The sequence below is a fragment of the Barbus barbus genome (assembly GCF_936440315.1).
Source record: "Barbus barbus genome assembly, chromosome: 14".
Taxonomy (NCBI): Eukaryota; Metazoa; Chordata; class Actinopteri; order Cypriniformes; family Cyprinidae; genus Barbus; species Barbus barbus.
Window position 1 is genome coordinate 1,540,911 of NC_136742.1, and position 21,443 is coordinate 1,562,353.

The window sequence follows — 21,443 nt, forward strand, 5'->3', positions numbered from 1 at the left end:
AGTGTGCTCGAGCTCCTGTCTTGTTCAGGCTCGGTTCTGGTTTCGTGTCGGGGTTCGGACACTCACGCTCCAGGTTTGTTCTCGCTGTGGGAGCGGGCCATGCGTTCCTCTGTCCTGTGTGTGTGTTTTGTTCGGCACGTGGTTCGGTTTCGGCCGCGTGCTTTTTTCTCTTGTTTTGTCTTGTTCTGTGTGGAACGCAGCTTTTTTTTTTTTCACTGGATGCGTGCTTTCATGTTTGTCATGTTTTGTGAACATGCAGCTTATGAGTCTCCTCATTAGCTGCGTGTTCGTGTCCTATTTTGTACATGGCTAGTGATTTTGTTTTGCTGGCCATGTGCTTGTGTTTTTGTTTTGTGTGAGCACATGGCTGGTCTTGTTTAGTTCTATGTGCCATGTGCTCTCATGTCAATTGTCTTGACCCCACCCACCTTGTTTCCTGATTATTGGTTAATTTGCCCCACCTGTGTTTACTCGTTACCCTCCTCATTTGCTCCCTTTATAATCTCCTTGTGTTTGCAGTCCTGGGCCGGTTCGTTGTTGATGTTACCTTATGTGAAGCCTTGTCCTGCCTTGCCAGTTTGGTTTCCCCTATGGGGTAGTTTTTGTTTGTTTGTTTGTGTGTTTATAATTAATAAAGCCCTATTTGTGGGGATGTAGGGGATGTAGGGGATGTTTGACAATTTTTTTTAAAGGTTTTCTGACCCCGAGACTCAACTATTTTCTGCAATTCTCCAGCTGTGGTCCTTGGAGAGTCTTTAGCCACTCAAACTCTCCTTCTCACCGTGCATTAGGACGATATAGACACACGTCCTCTTCCAGGCAGTTTCATTACATTTTCTGTTGATTGGAAATTCTTAATTATTGCCCTGATGGTGGAAATGGGGATTTTCACTGCTCTAGCTCTTTTCTTAAAGCCACTTCACTAATTTGTGAAGCTCAATTATCTTTTGCTGCACATCAGAAATATATTCTTTGGTTTTTCTCATTGTGATTGATGATTAAGGGAATTTGGGCTTTGTTTTCCCTCCTATTTATATTTCTGTGAAACAGGAAGCCATGGCTGGATAATTTCATGTTCATAATCACCCTGGAGTGCTCAAAATTGTGAATATGAATGGGAGTATACTTCAGAGATATTTTACTCTTAAGAATTTCTAGGGGTGCCAATAATTGTGTCCAACGTGTGTTTGAGAAAAACATTTATTTCATAATGATACCCCCCCCCCCCATTTTAAATTCTTATTATCCAATGAAAAGTTAGCTTTTTGTGAATTTTTTTAATAAAAGATCAAAAGGATTAACAAAGCAGGTTAATTTTCACAGTCTTCTTTGATCATATTTACCAAGGGTTCCAATAATTCTGACCACAACTGTAATCCTCATATTTGGGAGAAATAAACAATTTCAGTACAGTTATGCATTTTTTTATGTATTTAATATATTTTAGTAGTGTTTTAGTATGCAAGTTAAAATTCTGTTATGTGATGTGGTCGCTACCAAAGCATTAGTGTCACTACCGAAAATGTGCAGTCACTACCAAAACATGGGATGTTTTGTCAAAAATAAAATATACTGAATTATCAACTAAGATGTTATGATAATTTTGGGTTCAATGTTCATTCAAACTAATGAATCCATAACATTGAAATCAGTATGATCAACTTTTTGCCTTTTACAAAGAAAAACTGGATTCAAAATACAACAAATCTCATAAATTACACTTGAAATATTAAAAATGTAATTGTTTTTGATTTACCTCTGATTTTTTATTTTTATAAAATTGCTAAAAATATATTTGTAGATGTCACCAAATTCTTAATAGGTCAATATATTACCCTTCTTATTAAATTATTATTACTGTGTTTCGGTAGTGACAAATTTGGGGAGTGGACAAATATTCCAAAACTTACAGAAAATACAATAAGAGAATTAACTGCACAATTACTAGAAATGTGTACCTTAGATGTTATACAATTTGCATGCATAAAGACATTTTCTTACAGTTTATATTTGACTAACTCCACAAGCATTGAAAACCGACAGACCCATCCTCCAGCTGTCGCCGTTGTTGAATGGGTCGCTTAAATGACACCGCTGTCAGTCGGCTATTAGTGCCAAGAGGTCCTAATAGTTCCTGTAGCTCAAACAGCACTACTTCAACCAACTTATGAATTGATAAAATGTTGAATTCAATCACAGTCACTTTGGGTGAAAGGGTCTTCCAAATGCGTGAATGCACATGTTAGTACCCTTTGAGTGACAACTGCTTTCTGAGAGTGTACAGTATTGAGAAAATTGAGCATTAAAAATGTTTATCAGTGTTTATCAAAATGTATAAATTGGAGAGAATGTCTCTACTCGTATGCATCGATCCCCACCCACAGTCCTGTTTGACCCTTTCTCCGTTTGGGACCAAAGTCCTTTGGTTGGCCATAAGTTAAAGCTCTTCCACTGACCACAGCACTTCGGCAGTCCAACTAGATTCCCCAGCATGGATTTCATCAGAGCAGTGGCTGCTGTAGTCTTGTTGGCTTTGCTCGGCCAGGCAGCAGTAGTGACTGAGAATGGACTTCCTATTCAGTGGGACAAAGCCCCAAGCGAGCTTTCCCAGCTGCCCACAGTCGACGGGGTGATCCAGGTAAACCCTTGGGATTACTCACAGACAGTGTTGTGCAAGTTACTTCCAAACTGTAATACATTACAGATTACTTGTTACTGTTATTTAAAAGTAATCCCTTACCTTACAATATTACTGTCTCAGAATTGTAATATGTTACATGACTCATATATTACTTTTTAGTTACTTTCACCAAAATAACTACAGAATTAGAACTTAACATTCTAAAATGACAAAATGTACTGCAGAGCGTTTTACATCCAGTAGAAAGCAATATGATGTAGCATAATGACTGTGGCCTATCCAGGCTACTAACAATATAGTTTATAATTGGCAACGTGAAGGCTCAAGGCAATGCAAGAAAGGATGACAGCCAGAATCACAAATGATCTAAGTCTCTTAAAAGTAGGGTAGAGGTAAAGTGATTATCTGGCAATATCTGTCAATATCTTGGGTATATTCATATTAGACACAACAGGACTATATGTAAACTCCAATGCCATGACAAGATGCAGATTTTTTCTTTTCTTATTGTTGCCATTATTTTATTCACTTTAAATTCAAGCGGGTCACAACACAAAACTGTCATGCACAAAGTGAGCATGATGAACATAGCTTTCTCAGTATAAAGTGCAATTAGAGGACCAACCCCTCAACCTCAGTCATTTTAGGCCATAGAAATGAACAGGCTAAACATAGCCTAAATTAATCCACTTAGGCTACAACAACAAGACAGCTAGCTATTGGCTCTATGAAACTATAGAACTAGACACACTTTTCAATACAAAAATGAAATTTAAGTGCTTGGGCCTACAAGGCCTAACAGGAAGTATGGCTCAGTCATTTAAGTAAAATTTGAAAAAATTCCAGTTCATGATCATGCAATGCTAAATCACACATATGCATATTTATTGTCTGTTCCAGTCGGATGCAAGAGCATACATTCACGTTATGCTGCTGTATATAGGTCTGTAGATGGCTATAACATTTGACCCAGTCCCCAACTCTGTTTTTGGAGATTTACCTTCCTGCAAAGTTCAGCACCAACCCTGAGCAAACACAAAGGAACCAACTAATTAGGATCTGAAGGAGCACTTGATAATTAACAGGTGTGTTTGATCAGGGTTGGAACTGAACTCTGCAGAAAGGTATCTCCAGGAACTATATGATCCATACAGATCTATATGAAGAACATCAGGGATGTCATGATTTCAAATACATTTAATCTTTTATTTTTGTATTTTCAAAATACAAAATACTTTTTCCCAATCAACCTCTTTATTAGACTGGTGTTTTCTTGTATTGATTAGGTTATACAAAAATAAATACAAGATTAAATGCATTTAAATACAACATACTATTACAAAATAATAGTGTTTTGTATTTTAAACGGATGTACTCAAAATATATATATTGCCCATTAATGCAGTCTAATAAGGTTAATTGGTAAAAAAAAAAAAAAGTATTTTAGTTTAAAAAATACGAAAATACTAAGATTAAACACATTTAATTTTTTTCAAAGGTATTTAAATACAAAATAATCCCATCCCATCCCTGAACTAGATTAAATAGAATTCTAGCTAGTCATCATGTAAACGTTAGCTTACCTCGTCACTGCTGCTGGTCACAGGGATCTTGTAAGTGTAAGATCTCTGTAAGTGGAGTGGTCGCATGGCAACGCTCGAGATGTTTTTTTAAATTGCTAGTGCTATTTCTCGATGTCGATAATTCTCTCGGGTTTATACAAAGGTTGCATTTGACAATAACGTTCTTCTTGTCCTTATCTCGGACAAAATCGAAGTAATGCGCGTACGTCCATCTCGCGAATGTACTGTCTTCTGCCATTTTCATCCATTAACTGCTTTTCCACTGCGCGTTAGGGCTTACTACGAACCGGGCGGGGCCAATAGCCTCAGACCTCGAGTTCAGAAATCATTCTGCGACGCGTTACAAAGTAAAAAGTTCACGCGTATATTCACTAACCACGAACAGGAAATAGAACGAACTTGCGGTGTTTTTTATTTGTTAATGTCTTGCGGGCGAAAAGTTTGTTATAACGCAAGCGTTACTGAACATGTACCGAGTAAAATATTACTGAAAAAGCATTAGTAATGCCTTACACTACTGCGTTACAGGAAAAAGTAATACGTTACTGTAATACATTACTTTTGTAACGCATTACTGCCAACACTGCTCACAGAGGATGGCCTTGTACAAGCTGCTGATTCTAGTACAATTCTACTGATCCCTACATGAGCTCCATGGGACCTGGAGACAAAGAGAGTCCTCTGTGGAGTCTTCCTCTGCAGCTGGGCTGGAAGCTCAGATCAGATATGATCTATTACCTCTGTGATGTAACAATAGGAAACCAGCCACTTATGATAAACAGTGTTGGGGAGTAACTAGTTACATGTAACAAAATTATATCATTTAATTACAAAATAAATGTGATTGTAATCAGTTACAGTTCTGAGAAAAAAATGTGTATTTGAATTACAGATACTGAAGATGTTAACAATTACAAAGGGGGTTACATCTGAATATTTTCACACACAAACACAGATTTAATTGACTTCTTTCATAAATTGCACTTATTGCTCTAAAATAGGAGCTTAGGATACAGAATAGGACATGCACTTATTCAATAACTGTTTTATTTCCTATTTGAGTTTATGTATATGCTTCATTTTTTAAGATTAACTGTTTTTTTCCAAGCCATTGTTAGATGCCAGTTTTCCTGTCATAGCTATGCAAGCATTTGATTTCAAAAACAGTATCATAGCTATTAAACGATTTCTTGTTATGATTTTATATCTGTATTTAACCTCAGAATGATCTCAAAGTGCAAAGAGGAGCTAAAGTCTGATTTTGTGGTGGCTGTGCTTTAAAATGATTTTTTTATAATCTTAATTCAAGCAATGAAGGCTTTTGAAAGTCTGACAGTAATCAGTGTTGAGAACTACTGTAAGGTTAATCCTGTCTGGTTTACATGCTTCAACATGATTAACAGTTGAAAACATTAGAAATATAGTAAATCAAAAAGTAATCAGTTTTATTAGTTTAATAAAGTAATTTAAATAGTTACGCTACTTCTTACAACTACCAACAAATAAAGATAGAAATGTGCAATACAAGAAAGTAACAATGAAACAAGGTATAAGGTATCCTAAGCCTATAGGTGGCAATAAATAATAGAACACATCATGTGTGTGTGCTGGGTTATGGAGAAAAACAAAAACGGCCTCACAATGCAGGAAACCTGAAAAATGTCTCTGTATAAAAACCATTAAATTGTGTGTGTGAATAATTAAAATACATTGTAAGCTACCTTGCATATACATCTGAATGTCGATATGAATGCATACCCAGACAGCAAGCAGTGTCGGCCCACCTGCTTGGATTTCACACGGCCAGATGTGGGCCGGATCTGGGCTAAAACTATGTTGCTGTCTGGGTATGTACTTGTGATTAGGAAATCTACAGTACAAGCAGGGAAATTCAGCTTTGGTTGTTGGCTGTTTCTATTTATATCGCAGGCCGTCTGACTGACCCAAGCCACACACATGTGGACTGCAAAGCTCAGAACCGGTTTGCATCTCTCCTCAGAGCTGGCGTGCATGTAAGTGCAGCTCTATATTTGCACCACTAGATGCATGTAAAGTGAAGCATGCTGTCTTTTCTCATTTTGCCACTTTCTCTCTAGGTATGAACTACTACATGTCCGTGCTTCCATTCCTGGCAGCAGTTCAGACAGGTGTAGTTGGGAAGGGTGAGATTCAGCTGCACATCCAGGTTCCAGCAGATTACTGCTCCAGCTTCACAGACTGTTCCACCAAATATCCTGATAACATGACTACGTGGGAAACATTTTTCCAGGTGTCATTTTTCAAGGTACTCTCGATAGATGCACATTTAGCTTGAATTCAGGTCAAATGGGACACTTTTTGCCATTGAGATGACTGGGAAAACATGTCCTAATAAACTGAATTCACCCTATATTTGTTCATTCAGCAGATGCAGATTTTTTTTCCAAAGTGACAAGAGTTTAAGAAGAGCAATTATCATGCATGCACATGTGGAATATTTGTACACAGACACCACAAGACATGTGAACTCCAAAAAAAAAAAAAAACGTAAAAAAGAAAAGGAAATCAGTTACAGCATCTATACACAGTGGGCTCCAAAGGACCATATCGCAGATCAATGACAAATCAATATACTTTTGACATTAAATGAAGAAAACTAGATTCTCTAGTCTCTCTAATCAGCTATCTAGGTCTGCCAGCAAATTTGTGATACTGACCATGTTTACTTCTTTGTGCAAAAGGTTCAAGCACATATTATCAATTAAGCAAAGGGACAGTTTTCTCGCCATTGCTCTTTTCTGTGTTCCTCTGTAGTCTTTGCAGCACATCAGTAACTCTGACGACACAGATTTCAGACTGCTGTGGTGTCTCTACAAACCACCTCCTCGGCCTGCAGTGAAAGGTCCATATATATATATATGTATTCACTTAATAAAGCATTCAAACTGCTGCTCAGTGACATTTCCTGTAACCTAATATGTGTGGATATTCTTCAAGCTTTGTTTTGGCAGGTGCCTTATGTTGTAATCAAACAGGTTTTAAGGCTTCTTGAACTGTGTGCTGTAGGCAGAAGCTGTACTCCTCTCCTGAGGTGTGGTTTGGACAGGGCTGCATATGTATCAGCTGCTCATTTCCACGCCATCATGGAGAGGTCAGAGAAGCTCATGGCTCCTCTGCAGGAGTCTGACAGACCACCCAACATCGCCGATCTCAGCGCTGAGGAGAACCACATCTTCGCTGGATGAACGGTGTCAATCAACTGCTTGGTAAGAATATCAGAGGAAATGGTGGGAGGGAGAAAAGCTATACATTCTGGGTCCAGACCACTAGTGAAACTGCTTCAGCGCTGTAATAAATCATTGTTTTCCATTTTTATTCATCTTCTTTTTATCCATTAAATACAATTGAAAACTTTGGTAACACTTTATTTTGATAGTCCACTTTAGACATTCTACTAATAGTAAGTAACTTTGCAACTCCATGTCAACTAGCAGTCATTAGAGTATTAGTAAACTGTTTGCTTAATATCTGCTAACACTTTATTTTGATGGGTCCACAACATACAACATACTGACTATGAGAAACTTTGCAAGTTTGCAACTTTGCTAACCCTAAACCTACCCTAACAGTCTACTCTGAGAGTTAGTAGACATGCAGTTTCAAATTAATGAGAATTAATTGACATGTAGTTACAAAGTTACTTATAGTAGAATGTCTAAAGTGGACTATCAAGATAAAGTGTAGCCAGAACGTTTAATTTGAGAATGTCTTTGTATTTGATGTCACCCCTCTGCTTTAATGGGATAGTTCAGCCAAAACATCTGTCATTGTTCACTCACCTTTTCATTCTGGGATTTTGTTCATACAATGATAGTCTATTCAAAATATCCACATGGAATGACATATATGTGAGTAAATGATAACTATCCCATTAATGACAGCAGGACTGGAGCAACATGAACAAAACCTGATGCTAATGTTCTCCAGCGTGATTGTAGATGTTCCCAAGAGCATCTCAAGCTTCGCAGGAATAATACAATCTGACAAAGACGTTGATTTAAATGTTTAAATTACTGCTGTCAAATGATTAATCACATCCAAAATAAAAGTTTTTGTTTAAATATATGTACGTGTACTGTGTATATTTATTATGCATATATAAATACAAACACATGCAGTATATATTTTGGAAATATTTACATGTACACCCAGGTGAAAAACAAGTGCACTTCCATAATGTACTTAACGTGCTCTATTTCTGCGCACTAATTTTGTACTTAATATAATAAAAATGATGCTTTAGTACTTCCTAAGATAAACTTAAGGTCTTCTAAGTGTACTCTACTATGCTATTTTGAGACATCATGAATATGAGCTGAAATGCTCTTTTAACACTATCTCTATTTAACAAATGTATTTAGTCACCACTTGAGTGTCCTAGTGAATGAAAGATGGGTTCAAGTGTACTACAAGTGCTAACTAAATACATTTGTTAAATACAAAGATAGTATGTTAAAAGCACATTTTCGCACAAAATTTTTCTTAACTATATACATGCATGTGTGTGTATTTATTTATATATAATAAATATACACAGCACACACATATGTATTATGTTTATTTTGGATGCGATTGATCGTTTGACAGCACTAGTTCAAATTCTTAGACGTTTGCACCATGCTACATGCGTTTGTGGCTCAGAACATCGATGGATTAATAAAAAAGTGAACAGTGATCAGAGTAGATTGTGCAATGCACATTTTTGGTGGGAAATAATTTCACATGATTTCATTATGCTGCACAAAGAGCTTTTTGGTTTGCTTGTAGTAGAGCACAACTATTGTAAATTCAAATCGTTGCACAATTGTAGAGTGATTACCAGGCTATTTTCAGTTTTTTTTGTCAAGTGACTATTTGCAATATTCACCAATATAAATGAAAACACCCAGTCTCAGTCCAGGTTATTTAGATTTTTTAAAAATGTATTTATTTATTTGGAAACAGGTGGTTCCCTCGTGAATCTCTGGAGGAGTGCTATGTGTTCAGCTCAGGCTCGGGAGAAAGGTCAAGGCCTTCTTCACGACCTCATTCTTGACCCCAAGTGCCCTGCTACCAGCCTGATAGCAATCCTGACTGAGATGACCACCAATCTCTAATCAATATAAAAACTGGGTAGAGTAAACTTGTTTCTAGCTGTTTACAGTGAATACTTTATTAATCTGCAGAGGTTTGCTGTGTCCACAACACTGCTGCATCCCACATGTTTTACAATGACAGCAAACATATCATTTGTATCTTTAACATAATAAAAACAGATGAAAAAATCAAACATGGATCCTTTCCATCTCATTTATTCAAAGTAAACCAGACAAAATGCAGAAAATTCGATGTTTCTTTCTCCACAAAATGTAAAAAACACACCCAGTTTCAGTTCTATATATAACCATAATCTATATATAGACCTCTGGAGGGGCAGGTGCTCAAAGTAAGGGGCTGATGCAACACGGCTGTGCTCCTCGCTGGTATGTGCATCCATATGCATGCGTCTGTATTGATACAGCAGAAAATGCCACGATGCAGGTTTGAAAAAGAAACACAGAACAGAAAAGTCCATTTTAAGTTGAAATGTTAAAGACATGTTTTGCACCTCTTAATTACTCTGGAATGATATCATTATTATTATTATTGTTGTTGTTATTGAGTTTACAGGGTATGGTGGTTTTGCTGTTGTAAACACTACTGTTGTTGTTGTAGAAAAAAAATATTCCTGTTTTATTTCAAATCAAATTCTATTCTAATCTGAATTTATTCATTGTTTTGAATGATAATGATTATAAAAACAGGATTGATAAGTATAATTCGGAGGACGAGAAAATCAGTATAAGCCTGTTTCTCCAGTGTTGTGATCATTATTTTTAAGGCACTCTACATTTTTTAAATAAATACTGTAATAATAATAGTTCAAAGTATGAATAGTTTTTAGTCAGATAACATAAAGACAAGACACCTCGACGCGCTTTAAACTTTTCACAACAAGGAAAGAGAACACGCACCTTTGTTTTTATTGCTGTGTAGAACTACGTTAGCTGCATTTTTAATATTTAATATTCATTTTAATAAAAGTTCCCCGCATTTCATTTGAGCTCGAGCAGGTGTTTTCATATAGAGGCTTCTAGATTTAAATGAAAAGAGACATGATCCGGAGAGTGCATGATCCACAAGCCTCCAATGCTTCCCTGCAGAGGCTTAGCAATAGAAAGACCATTTCTAACAGCTTTGTTGTCATTATTGCACTTTTCTCCCCCAATGCCACTAAATTTGAACATTTTAAATTCAATTTGAATTCCTGTCATAAGCCATGTTGCCAGGGTGGTGGTATTTCATAAAAGTCATTGTAATAAAGTAACACTATTCGGCTCGCACACCAATGTGAACGCAGGTTAAAACAACAGTCTTGGACGCATCGGTAAAAAGACACTAAATGAAGCTTTTGGCATCTGTTCTGTGACGTGCATTCGCTTGGACACTTTGTGAGTAACAGCAGGATGTGAACCTCCTTTTAAAAAGAGTGGCTTTGAGAAATCAATTTCTGTAGGATTTATTAATATCTCTCATTTACAGCCCGAATGAATTTTTCAAAACATACTCATAATATTGTATGGAACATACTATACAATATCTGAATTTTTGAATGTGCTAGGAAGCCCACTTTTTTTGTGAAGACTGACAACAGTTTGCAACGCTCTGATTTGTGTATATGGACCGACTGATGCTCTTTTAATCATTCAGAGCACAACCCTGCTGAAGTAGCAATCGCTTCTCTGATCATACACAGCTATATACTTCAAAACAAAACTGATAAAAAATGTAAATCTGCTTTTAAAGCATTAGCCGATCTACGGGGTCTGGCTACTGAGATGAGTGTAGTTCAGTTTTCTCTTATTTCTGCATTGTGACTTTGAATAATGTGTTGTCTGGAAATATTTCTCTTAGATGGTAAGGAGTAAATATGATATGTAAAACTGTTATGATTATATACTGTTGGCTTCACTTATAACGGTTTCATAACGGATAGTATACCAGTTCATATAAGCACCATAATATCTGATGGACCTTGCATTAATTCAGGAAAAGCATTTGAATGAATATATAACATGCATTAACCTCAGGGTCAGACCAAACAAAGATGATTTTGAACTTTACCCCGTTCACTCGAAGTTTGGCATTAATCCCAATAAGAAAGGCAGTTCCAGATTGGACCTCATGCCTGCTCTCCTACAGGAATAAAAGGCACATTTTTGCTCTGGGATTTGAAAACACAGACCTTTAACCTAATACATTATTTGCATTCCATCAGATTTATAGTCATGTGAAGTTACGTGATTATTAAATAGACTTCGGCCATGCCAGTCTCATCGTGTGAAATTAAAGTAAGTGGCTTTGGAACACAGCCATAGTGAACTTCATACTCTTCATAGCACACTTATATTGTGTTACTCGGTTTTCCTTTGCCTGTGTTAATGTTTTGTTCATTGTATGTCCTCCTTATGCTGTCAATCTGATCTTCATCGATATATTCATAATCATGCACATCCTCGTCATCATCATCTTCATGTTTTGTGATGGATATGTTGTCCAGACTTCGGCCCTTGGCAAGATCTGAGGGTGAAAAAAATGAAGGTTAGGACACAAACACACACATAATAGCTTTAAAACAGCCTGTTAAAGATGAAGTGTGACCTGTTTCTTATGTTAAAACACCTTCTCATGTCAAGAGCTGATTATAAATAAGCAGTTAGTGGGTCGATGTCCTAAAAGTGTACACGGCTCTGGCAGCACAGAGTGTTCAGGAGCCTCGTTTATCAAACACAGGCAGAGATCTGATCAGTGTGTGCACTAAAATCCACAGCAATGGCCAGATTTAGAAAAGCATGCTGACACATTTGAGAAATGATCTTAAAACAAGTGTAGGACAGTTTTAACGCAACATTTTATAAATGAGGCCCATGGACACCTGTTTGAAGACAGTCATCATTTTTGTTGTGACTCAGTCGGTAATGCTAGCGATGCTGAAAAGACACACTTCACATTTAACATGCTGATGAACACTGAAGAGGGAGGATGCTCCTACCTTTCTGCAGGCTAGGTCTGGGCAAAGTGACTGGACTAATGGGAATCTTTTGGTCGTTTGCATTTTTTGAATCACTGCATTGAATGAAGTCATCTTGCTTGAAAGGTTCAACACAAAGACTCTGTGACAGGGATGGCAGAACATTAATTATGTCATTACACAGTGTATATAATAAGTGAATATAAAAGTTCAAAAAGTTTCTTAAAACTAATCTTTTCAACACTCCTAATACAAATCATCGGCAAACAGATCATCAGAGAGCAGATTTTGAACAAATGACTTTTGAGAGTTTTGGGGGGAAATTACTATTGTTTAACATGGTACTAAAACAAATAAACAACAGCAAAACCTGTTGACGAAAAAGCCTCCTTTCAGTTAATTTAACTGTGATGTCAACACATCGTGTAAAATGCATTTATGTGATTTTATGTTATATTGCCTTGCAATGTAAGCTTTATAGCAACATATACTGTATATGTGACCCTGGAGCACAAAACCAGTCATAAGGGTCAATCTTTCGAAATACTGAATAAATAATCTTTCCATTGATGTATGGTTTGTTATGATAGGACAATATTTGTCTGAGATACAACTATTTGAAAATCTGGAATCTGAGGGTGTAAAAAAATCTAAATATTGAGAAAATCTCCTTTAAAGTTGTTCAAATGAAGCTCTTAGCAATGCATATTACTAATCAAAAATTACATTTGAATATATTTATGGTAAGAAATTTACAAAATATCTTCATGGAACATGATCTTAATATCCTAATGATTTTTGGCATAAAAGAGAAATGTATAATTTTGATCCATACAATGTATTGTTGTCTATTGCTACAAATATACCCCAGCGACTGAAGACTGGTTTTGTGCTGCAGGGACACATATGCCACATTAATGTATTTACATATATGTCATTGTAGGCCAGGCATAAAATGCAAAAAAAAATAAAAATAAAATGTTTTAACAATAAATCCCTGTAACGTCTTTCTATCCTCCTCTTACAGTGTCTGTGAGGTTGGCCTGTAAAATAACATCTCAGTTGAACAGTTGAGTTCTTGCATTGATTTAGTAAAAGAGTCCACTAGGAGGCGCTTACAACAGGTTTATTAGCCTTCTGCCATATTTCTGTGGGATTATTCTCCTGCTACTGCATGGCTGTGCAAAGGGTGTTATTATTGTTTTTGATGTGCATTTGAAATGCAGATCTGCATGCATATTCAGCTTGTTTCATACGTATATGTCTCTGAATATATTCTGATACTCATTACTGAATTTGTCACATTTAGTTTGTTTTACACTTTCAGATTCAGACGTTCAAATCATTTCTAATAAAATGCCACGTTCCAAGTTAAATCGGTGTGGATGTGTTCTTATGTGTTTTGTAGCAAAGCTTTACCAGGTGAGGTGAAGACGGTCGGTGGATAAACACCGTTCACAGATCATTTCTGCAATTGCTTTTACAAGTATTTCTGGATTTCTAACTATGTGCATTGAGCCATTATCTTGATGGAAAGACTCTTTGATTCTTAAAGGCAGATCTCTGGCTTCTTCTTCACTTATGATAAATACTCTGTGTTCAATATTCTCTTCTGTGTTACATAAATATTACATGTTGGTAACTATAACATATCCTTTGAATCTCTGTGTGAAATAAAATTGCTAATCTATCAAAATCTAAAACACAATAGTATGCATTTATGTAAGCATTTATTACACATCTTCAGTTTTTCTCTCTGAGGGAGTCACACGAAGCTGAGAATCATATCACATGACGTTATTACTATCATTGATTACTATTTAAAGCAGGTTTATCTCAGCAATGTGGGTGTCTTAGCTAATTAAAAAACTAAATATGTACTATATTATATTATATATACAAAGTTTGAAAACAAATCTTATGTTTATATGCAGTTTTGCTTATAAGTAAATGTATCTTGTTTTAAGGAGCTTTAAACTCATTCTTGCAGTTTACCATAAACCATAAATTTGATTTCATGTATTTTCTTCGCTTTATCTTAAAGCTTCAGTATTTATTTTACTTACAAGTGTTCTGTGGATGGAACTAGTGTACTTGGCTTAGCATGAAACTCTCCTATCTCTGCGCTCTCATCAAGCCTGCAGTGCACACAAGCTCTTTATGATTACTCTTTATGACTCTTAAATGATTTACAGTAAGCACTTTGAGTCTCATGTAGCCTCACTTTTGATTATTTCCATGAAGTCAGGTCCACTCTGGCTAAGAAATACATGCCACCCAAAGATCTCGCTTGGCTACTTGCTTCTAAGCGCTTTAAACTAAATATTCTTTCACACACATGAAGCCACGAACTTTGGCAAATCCAAGAACTACTTTCAAAGCCAGTGACTAGTTCATCATATACTAGTTTGCTACCTCTATGCACCCTGACTCCAGGATCTTGCACAAAGCCGTCGGACAGGAACGGGTGATTTCAGCCAGCTCTAGTCATTTTCTATGCAGTATGCATCAGATGGTCTGTGAATGGTGTGTTGTCCAATGGTGCGGTCACAAAATACAATGAATTATAAAGGAATAACGACAGTGAAATAAACATCCAAAGCTATTCTACTGGCAAGCAAATCAACTATAAATAACTTCTAGAAAAGTCACTTTATTATAAGGTGTCCTTGTTACATTGTATTACATTACATGTATATACAACTACATGTACTTACTATGGTTAGGGCTACTTGCATGTAATCATGCATAATTTGTTATTATAATAGTAAGTACATGTAACATGTAACAAGGACACCTTAAAGTAAAGTGCTACCCTTCTTTACAAGCAGTCTCTTTTTTACAGATCAAATTATGATGATCCTCGTCCGTTGTGGATCTTCAGTTTTGCTTTGTTGCTAAATTACGAATATTCGCTCACACCGAAGTGACTGCTGAACTAAGAGGCTTGCTATTGCTTGGCACAGCAAATTTGAGTGTCACCATAGGTGAACCCAACACTAAACCGCAAAAGGATGAAGCGTTTTGGACACAAATGCAATGAAATACAGGGTTACACTTTATTTTAAGGTGTCTTTGTTACAGTGTAATTATACATTTAAATATTAGTTAACTACATGTACTTTCTATATGGTTAGGGTTAGGATTAGGGTTTGGTTTAGGGTTACTTGGATGTAATTATGCATAATTAATTGTTATTGTAATAGTAAGTACATGTAACAAGGACACCTTAAAATAAAGTGTTACCAAATACAGATTACCTGTGGAGAGCAGCTGGAGCTTTCGCTGTTTGCGCTCTCAGATCTGGACGACAGCATCTTGGGAGGTCGAGGTGGAGGGTCTTTGGGTTTTTTGGGAGGCCGTGGAGGGGGTGTGATGGTAGTAACGGCGTACCTCCTGAGTGTGTAGTAACAGTCCTCTGAGATCTCCTCTATGACTGAATTCCCACTACATCCTGGACTCTGGCCATCCCAGCGCTGCTTTATGTTGAGGATCAAGTCTGTGCGATTGACTGGCACCTCCCTGATCTCTGAGAGGTCAGTGTCTGATATGAGGAGGCAAGGGTCAGAGATCTCCTCCTCAATGTGCAGACCGGGCACGCCAGCCAAAACGTCCACCTTCAAAGAGAGGTCTCGCACAGACACTTTGACATTGAAGGGCAGCGGGAACCATCGGCATATTTCCGCAATGGTGTATCGGCGCTTATCTTTAACTAGCTCCATGAATCCGCCCTCCAAACACATGGGGAGGCGCACAGGCTCCTTCGCCTCCGTCCCTGTGACTTTCAGACATTGAAAAGCATCGGCTGCCCTCTTGGTTCCATTGTGTGAAAGCGCACAGCTTTTGCCTTTGGCCACTATAAACTCATCTCCAGCGCTTACAGAAGCGAGCCCGTTGTAGACAGACTCAAACTCCCTGGTGGCCACCACGCGTATCTGCTCGGTTTCGCTGCGCGCGCGCTCCAGATCGTAGGCGGTGGGGAACTGGCGCGGCCGTCGCTTGAAGCGGCCGTTGTAGGACTCCGGAATAAGAAAGTGTCTGGTTGATTCACGACCCATTTCCGAGGCCAGTATTCGTTTTGCATAGAAAGCATGATGAATGATCACCTGATTGGAATTGAAGAGTGTTTCCAGCTCTGGAGAAAGCTTGAAAGGTCTTTCACACGACAACTTGGCCACCGCAGGAAAAAACTCTGGAGGACTCTTGAAAACGTCCATAAGAGAGAGAGGCTGCACAAAGGAGTCACAATCAAACTGCTCAGTGACGTCCACCACCTCCACGTCCAAATTTGACGGGATGAGCAGAATTTTCTCACTGACTGTGGGAAGAAAGGGTCCAAGTTTAAAAGAGGAATAACCTTTATCAATGGCTTTATCTATGAGACTTATTTTTGTGTAAGCCAACTACCGCTGTAATTGTCCCATTGAATTAAATGTGATGGTTTATGTATAAATGGATTTATAAGCATTTTTACAAAGAACTCTCTCTAATCGTTCATGAATAAAACAATTAATTCATCTTCAATGACCGGATCACACAGCAAAAAGAGTCTTTTTTTGGTCTTTTTTTTTTGTTAATCTAGTAACAATAGTTAATGCATGAATTAACATGAACTAACAATGAACAATTTATTTGTTAAAGCATTTATTAATGTTTGCTGATGCTGTTTATTGTTCGCTTATGGTATCTCAGGTCCATAATTTGAACAGATAGATCTTTTGATTTTAATAATGTATTAGTAAATGTTGAATTTAACATTAACTAAAATTAATAAATGCTTTAGAGGTATTTATCAGTCTTAGTTTAGTTAGTTTTAGTTATCAGTGACTAATTTAGTTGACTAATGTTAACAAATAGAACCTTCTTGTAAAGTGTCGGCAAAATCTCTAAATATCCTTTAAATAAGATAAATGTAAAAAGAATTATATTATCAGAAACCACATGAAGATTTATAGTAAAGAAATATACATGCCAGCGGTTTCAGAAAAAAAACTTAATTCAAAGCGGTAAACAAATGTATTTTTTCTCATACTATTGACAAATAATTTATTGATTTTAATTTTGGTAACACTTTAGTGTAGGGAATAATACTCACTATTAATTAGTTGTTTATTATCATGCCTATTATTTACATACTGGCTGTTTATCAGTACTAATAAAGCACATATTGTGCATAATCATATTCTACATCCCTAATCCTGCCCAACACCTAAACCTAACAACTATTAATGAGCAGCAAATTAGGTGTTTACTGAGGCAAAAGTCATAGTTAATGGTTTGTTAATAACGGAAATTGGACCTTAAAATAAAGCATGACCTTAATTTCTTCTTTATTAAATTTTGTTGAATTTCTCTTAATATATCTTTGGTTTTTTTAAGGATGTTCATATATATTTTTACAGGAAAACAAGACAAAAATGATAGATTAAGAAACTGATTTGCTATAATACTGTTATTAACAACTAGAATGAATCTAGTGTGATACTCACGTCGTGAAACAGCCTTTAGTTCATACACAGGAGTCAGCTTCAGCTCTCCAAATACATTCTCCAGCAAATTTGAGAATAAGAAGTCCTTCTTTGGCAGCGTTTTGACCTCGGCTACAGTCCTCTTTCTGCCTTTGGAGATTTTGCACTCCGCTATCTCTCTCAGGGTGTAAAACTGGTCGTCCTGGCTCTCTGTGAAGTGGCCTTGCTGGGAGAAGCTCAGGCTGAAGCAGATCTTGGGCTCTCTGTGCAGCAGCTCACACTGCACTCGTCCACCGCTGGGCTCAGGGGTGACGGCGGTGATTCTGAAGCTGTCTCCCTCCTGTATGACACCCTGTGCCGACTGAATCACCGAACCACTGAGGAATACCGGCTGGGACAGTCTGTGGGAGCTGATCTTCACTGAGTCTGCTATCTCTTGTATGCTTTGGTACGGCTGACTGTCAGCCACTAGCTTGAACAATCCTGTCACAAACAGCACAAAGACAATGTTAGTCCCTACACGGACCAAAAGTGGTGACAGCAAAGAGAATGTGGGTAATAAAAAATACAAACACACACAAGGTTTTTAGTGAGTCATTAACAGGGCATTACACCACTATTATTTTGGTTGATGCATCAGTCAAAGTCTTGTAAGACATGACCGATAGAAAATAAAAACAACTCTGGGCACTATATCTGACTTATCCATGTGAAGACGGAGCTTTTCGTCCTCAAGCCATCCCAGCAGTGTCCCTTCAACATTCGGCTAAGGAAAATCCTGTCTAGGACAACCTTATGGTTATGAATGAGCAGCAGAACGTCACAGATCACAAAGACAGAAGGATCAAACCTCTGCACATAACAGGTAACACAGCTTGCTCTAATTCCCTCTTTGCATATTAGTTGCTGTTCACATCAGGTTCAACACAATGATATTTGGGTCACATATGTGACCCTGGACCACAAAACCAGTCACAAGGGTCATTTTTTCAAAATCCAGATTTATGCATCATCTGAAGCTGAATAAATCATCTTTCCATTGATGTATGGTTTGTTATGATAGGACAATATTTAGCTGAGATACAAATATTTGAAAATCTGGAATCTGAGGGAGCAAAAAAATCTAAATATTGAGAAAATCTCCTTTAAAGTTGTTCAAATGAAGTTCTTAGCAATGCATATTACTAATCAAAAATGAAGTTTTGATATATTTACGGTAGGAAATTTACTAAATATCTTCATGGAACATGATCTTAATATCCTAATGATTTTTGTCATAAAAGAGAAATGTATAATTTTGATCCATACAATGTATTGTTGGCTATTGCTACAGATATACCTGTGTTACTCATGACTGCTTTTGTGCTGCAGGGACACATATTAGTTTATGGGTCAATGCTCATTATTAACTAACGATTAACTATGCCTTTTCCCTATGCAAACGCCTAATTTACTGCTTATTACCAGTTAGTAAGTTAGTAGTTAAGGTTAGGTATATGGTGGATTAAGGGATCTACAAATGCTAATGCAGAATTAATATGTGCGTTATAAATACTAATAAACAGCCAAAATGCTAGTAAAATAACAACATCACCAGCGAAATGATTGAGTCCCTTGCGACTTAAGAAACGGGTTGATTTTAACTTGAAGAGAGTTGAAGCACTGTCACTTTAACCTACACTGATAACATCACTATCACACGGAAGAGCCAGTCTTCTCAGGTACAAATAGAAGTTATAAGTCACTGTGTACAAATAAATTGAAAGAATATAGGCAAACAAAATAGTCAAATTTGACCTTATTTTGTAAATTAATGGATTTCATGTGACAGAACTGGCATCATCAGAAGCAACAGATTATCTTATAATTATTTTATTATATAAAATGTATTCAAAGCATTCACAAACTTGTAAAAAACCATGTAAAATGATCATGGATGAGCAGGTGAGAGATCTGCAACAAGACTTCCTCCATTGACATCTTTTGGACACAAAGACTGAACAAACTGTAAAGATGACATCTTACACCACACACACGCTTACTTCAAAACATGGTTTTGTTGTTATTAGCCTGTTTTCTGTATGTGAGCTTCTTTAAGCATTTTAATTTAAACATTTCATCTTTCGTTAATCATTACCAAAACAAGGTTAATACATTTTGAAGTAAATTCATTAACAACACAAATGCATGAATGAATGTTCAACTGGTGACACAGAGATAAATTGTAGATTTCTATAGCAAATGATCCGACCACGTTTAGCTATTTTCTGTTGATTTAAACAATGCATTTCAATGGACAATAACCAGATCACTTGCTAATCAAAGACACAAATGGTTAGTTACAAGTGCTATGGCCTTAGGTTTTCAACATCTACTGTCCACTGAAACTCTGTTACCTGGGTATTCGACAGGAATCTCAGTCTCAGTGTTGCTGGAGGTCTGAGCAGTGAATCTAGTGATGGTCAAATCAATGATTTTCAGCAAATCTCCTGTGGAAAGAGAGCACTCTCTCCCAAACAGCTCATACACGCAGCCTGAAAAAGAAATGGTTAAAGTGCTGAAAGTATTGCAATCCACTTCGTTTCGGTTGCAGTAAAACGATTTCTTCACAGTTCTATTGTGAGCAGATAAATGACATCACAAAAGACATATTACGAGAAAAAGATCAGAAAGAAGTGGGTTTCCGCTCGGCATCATGTGGTTTGAAAATGAATTTAACTTAGTTTCTTCAACTGATAATTTCAGTGCTTTTCTTGCTAGTTAGAGTTACCTCTTAAACGTTTACAAAGAATACTTTTATGGCATATTTGTGAAAGCTGCTATTGGTTCATATGTAAAAATGTGCCTGTCTACAAAGCTTAAACACAAACTGAGTAACAGGATTAGGTTGCCTATTTCGCCCTTTATTTAAAAAAACAAAACAAAACAACAGCAAGCTTTCGAATGATCAGTATTAATTTTTGACCATTTCAACATGCTGTTTCTCTGCGGCAAACTGTTTCTCACCTACACCAATAAGTGTACAGAAGCGCTTCTAGATTTGACAATGTTAGAAATGCAGCTATTATTTGACTGTGAGGAGCAGATGGATTATGAGCAGGTAACTCTTACCTTGACAATATATTCCTGACTGGATCTGAAGCACTCTGGGGAACATTTTAGGATCCAGAAACTGCGTGAATTCATACAGCGTCGTAGCCATCTTCTGCTGCCGCTCTTACGAGGAGACGCTTTAAAGCTCTGGAAGGGCTGAGAGACGAGGCTTTGTACCTCGCCAATCCATGAAACGTCCCGTGCAAGGGTTAATGGAGGGCCGGGTGGCAGAGGAACTCCAGGATGCCCTTTGGCCCCTCCAGAGGCCCCTTGAGCTCAGCGGTGCAGACTGAGAACGAGACTGTGAGGCACAGCGGAGGAGGACAGGAAGCCGAGTACAGCTCAAAGACCACAACTCAACGCATTGTTAAGCAAAGCTGCACCGGGTATCTGCAAAAATACTATGACATACACAAATCCCACATCCTCTGCCTGACTTCATGACAGTTAAAACAACAGGGATCCAAATCACTGAAACACTCTTAAAAATAAAGGTGCTTAAGAACCATTTTTAGGGTTCCACAAAGAACCCTTCATTCATTAAGGAACCATCTCTTTTTTACCTTTTT

General features: G+C 37.1%; 1 protein-coding gene and 1 pseudogene across 2 annotated transcripts; one reads left to right on the forward strand and one right to left on the reverse strand.

Annotated features, from left to right (window-relative positions):
* Nucleotides 1-2,491: 2,491 nt before the first annotated feature.
* On the forward strand, nt 2,492-9,359 carry LOC306879927 (protein leg1a-like; annotated as a pseudogene). The gene is made up of 7 exons: nt 2,492-2,662; nt 4,818-4,966; nt 6,154-6,236; nt 6,321-6,493; nt 7,018-7,105; nt 7,270-7,469; nt 9,208-9,359. The product of its transcript is annotated as a protein leg1a-like (transcript).
* Nucleotides 9,360-9,394: 35 nt separating this feature from the next.
* LOC306880143 (protein THEMIS-like) lies at nt 9,395-21,240 on the reverse strand. Its single transcript, XM_079433473.1, has 6 exons — nt 20,893-21,240; nt 20,178-20,315; nt 17,803-18,264; nt 15,574-16,631; nt 12,335-12,455; nt 9,395-11,862 (listed from the first exon to the last, which is right to left on the reverse strand). Exons 1-6 carry the CDS (start codon nt 20,981-20,983, stop codon nt 11,687-11,689), a joined length of 2,046 nt encoding a protein of 681 aa, XP_079289599.1. The 5' UTR covers nt 20,984-21,240; the 3' UTR covers nt 9,395-11,686.
* Between the last annotated feature and the right edge of the window lie 203 nt (nt 21,241-21,443).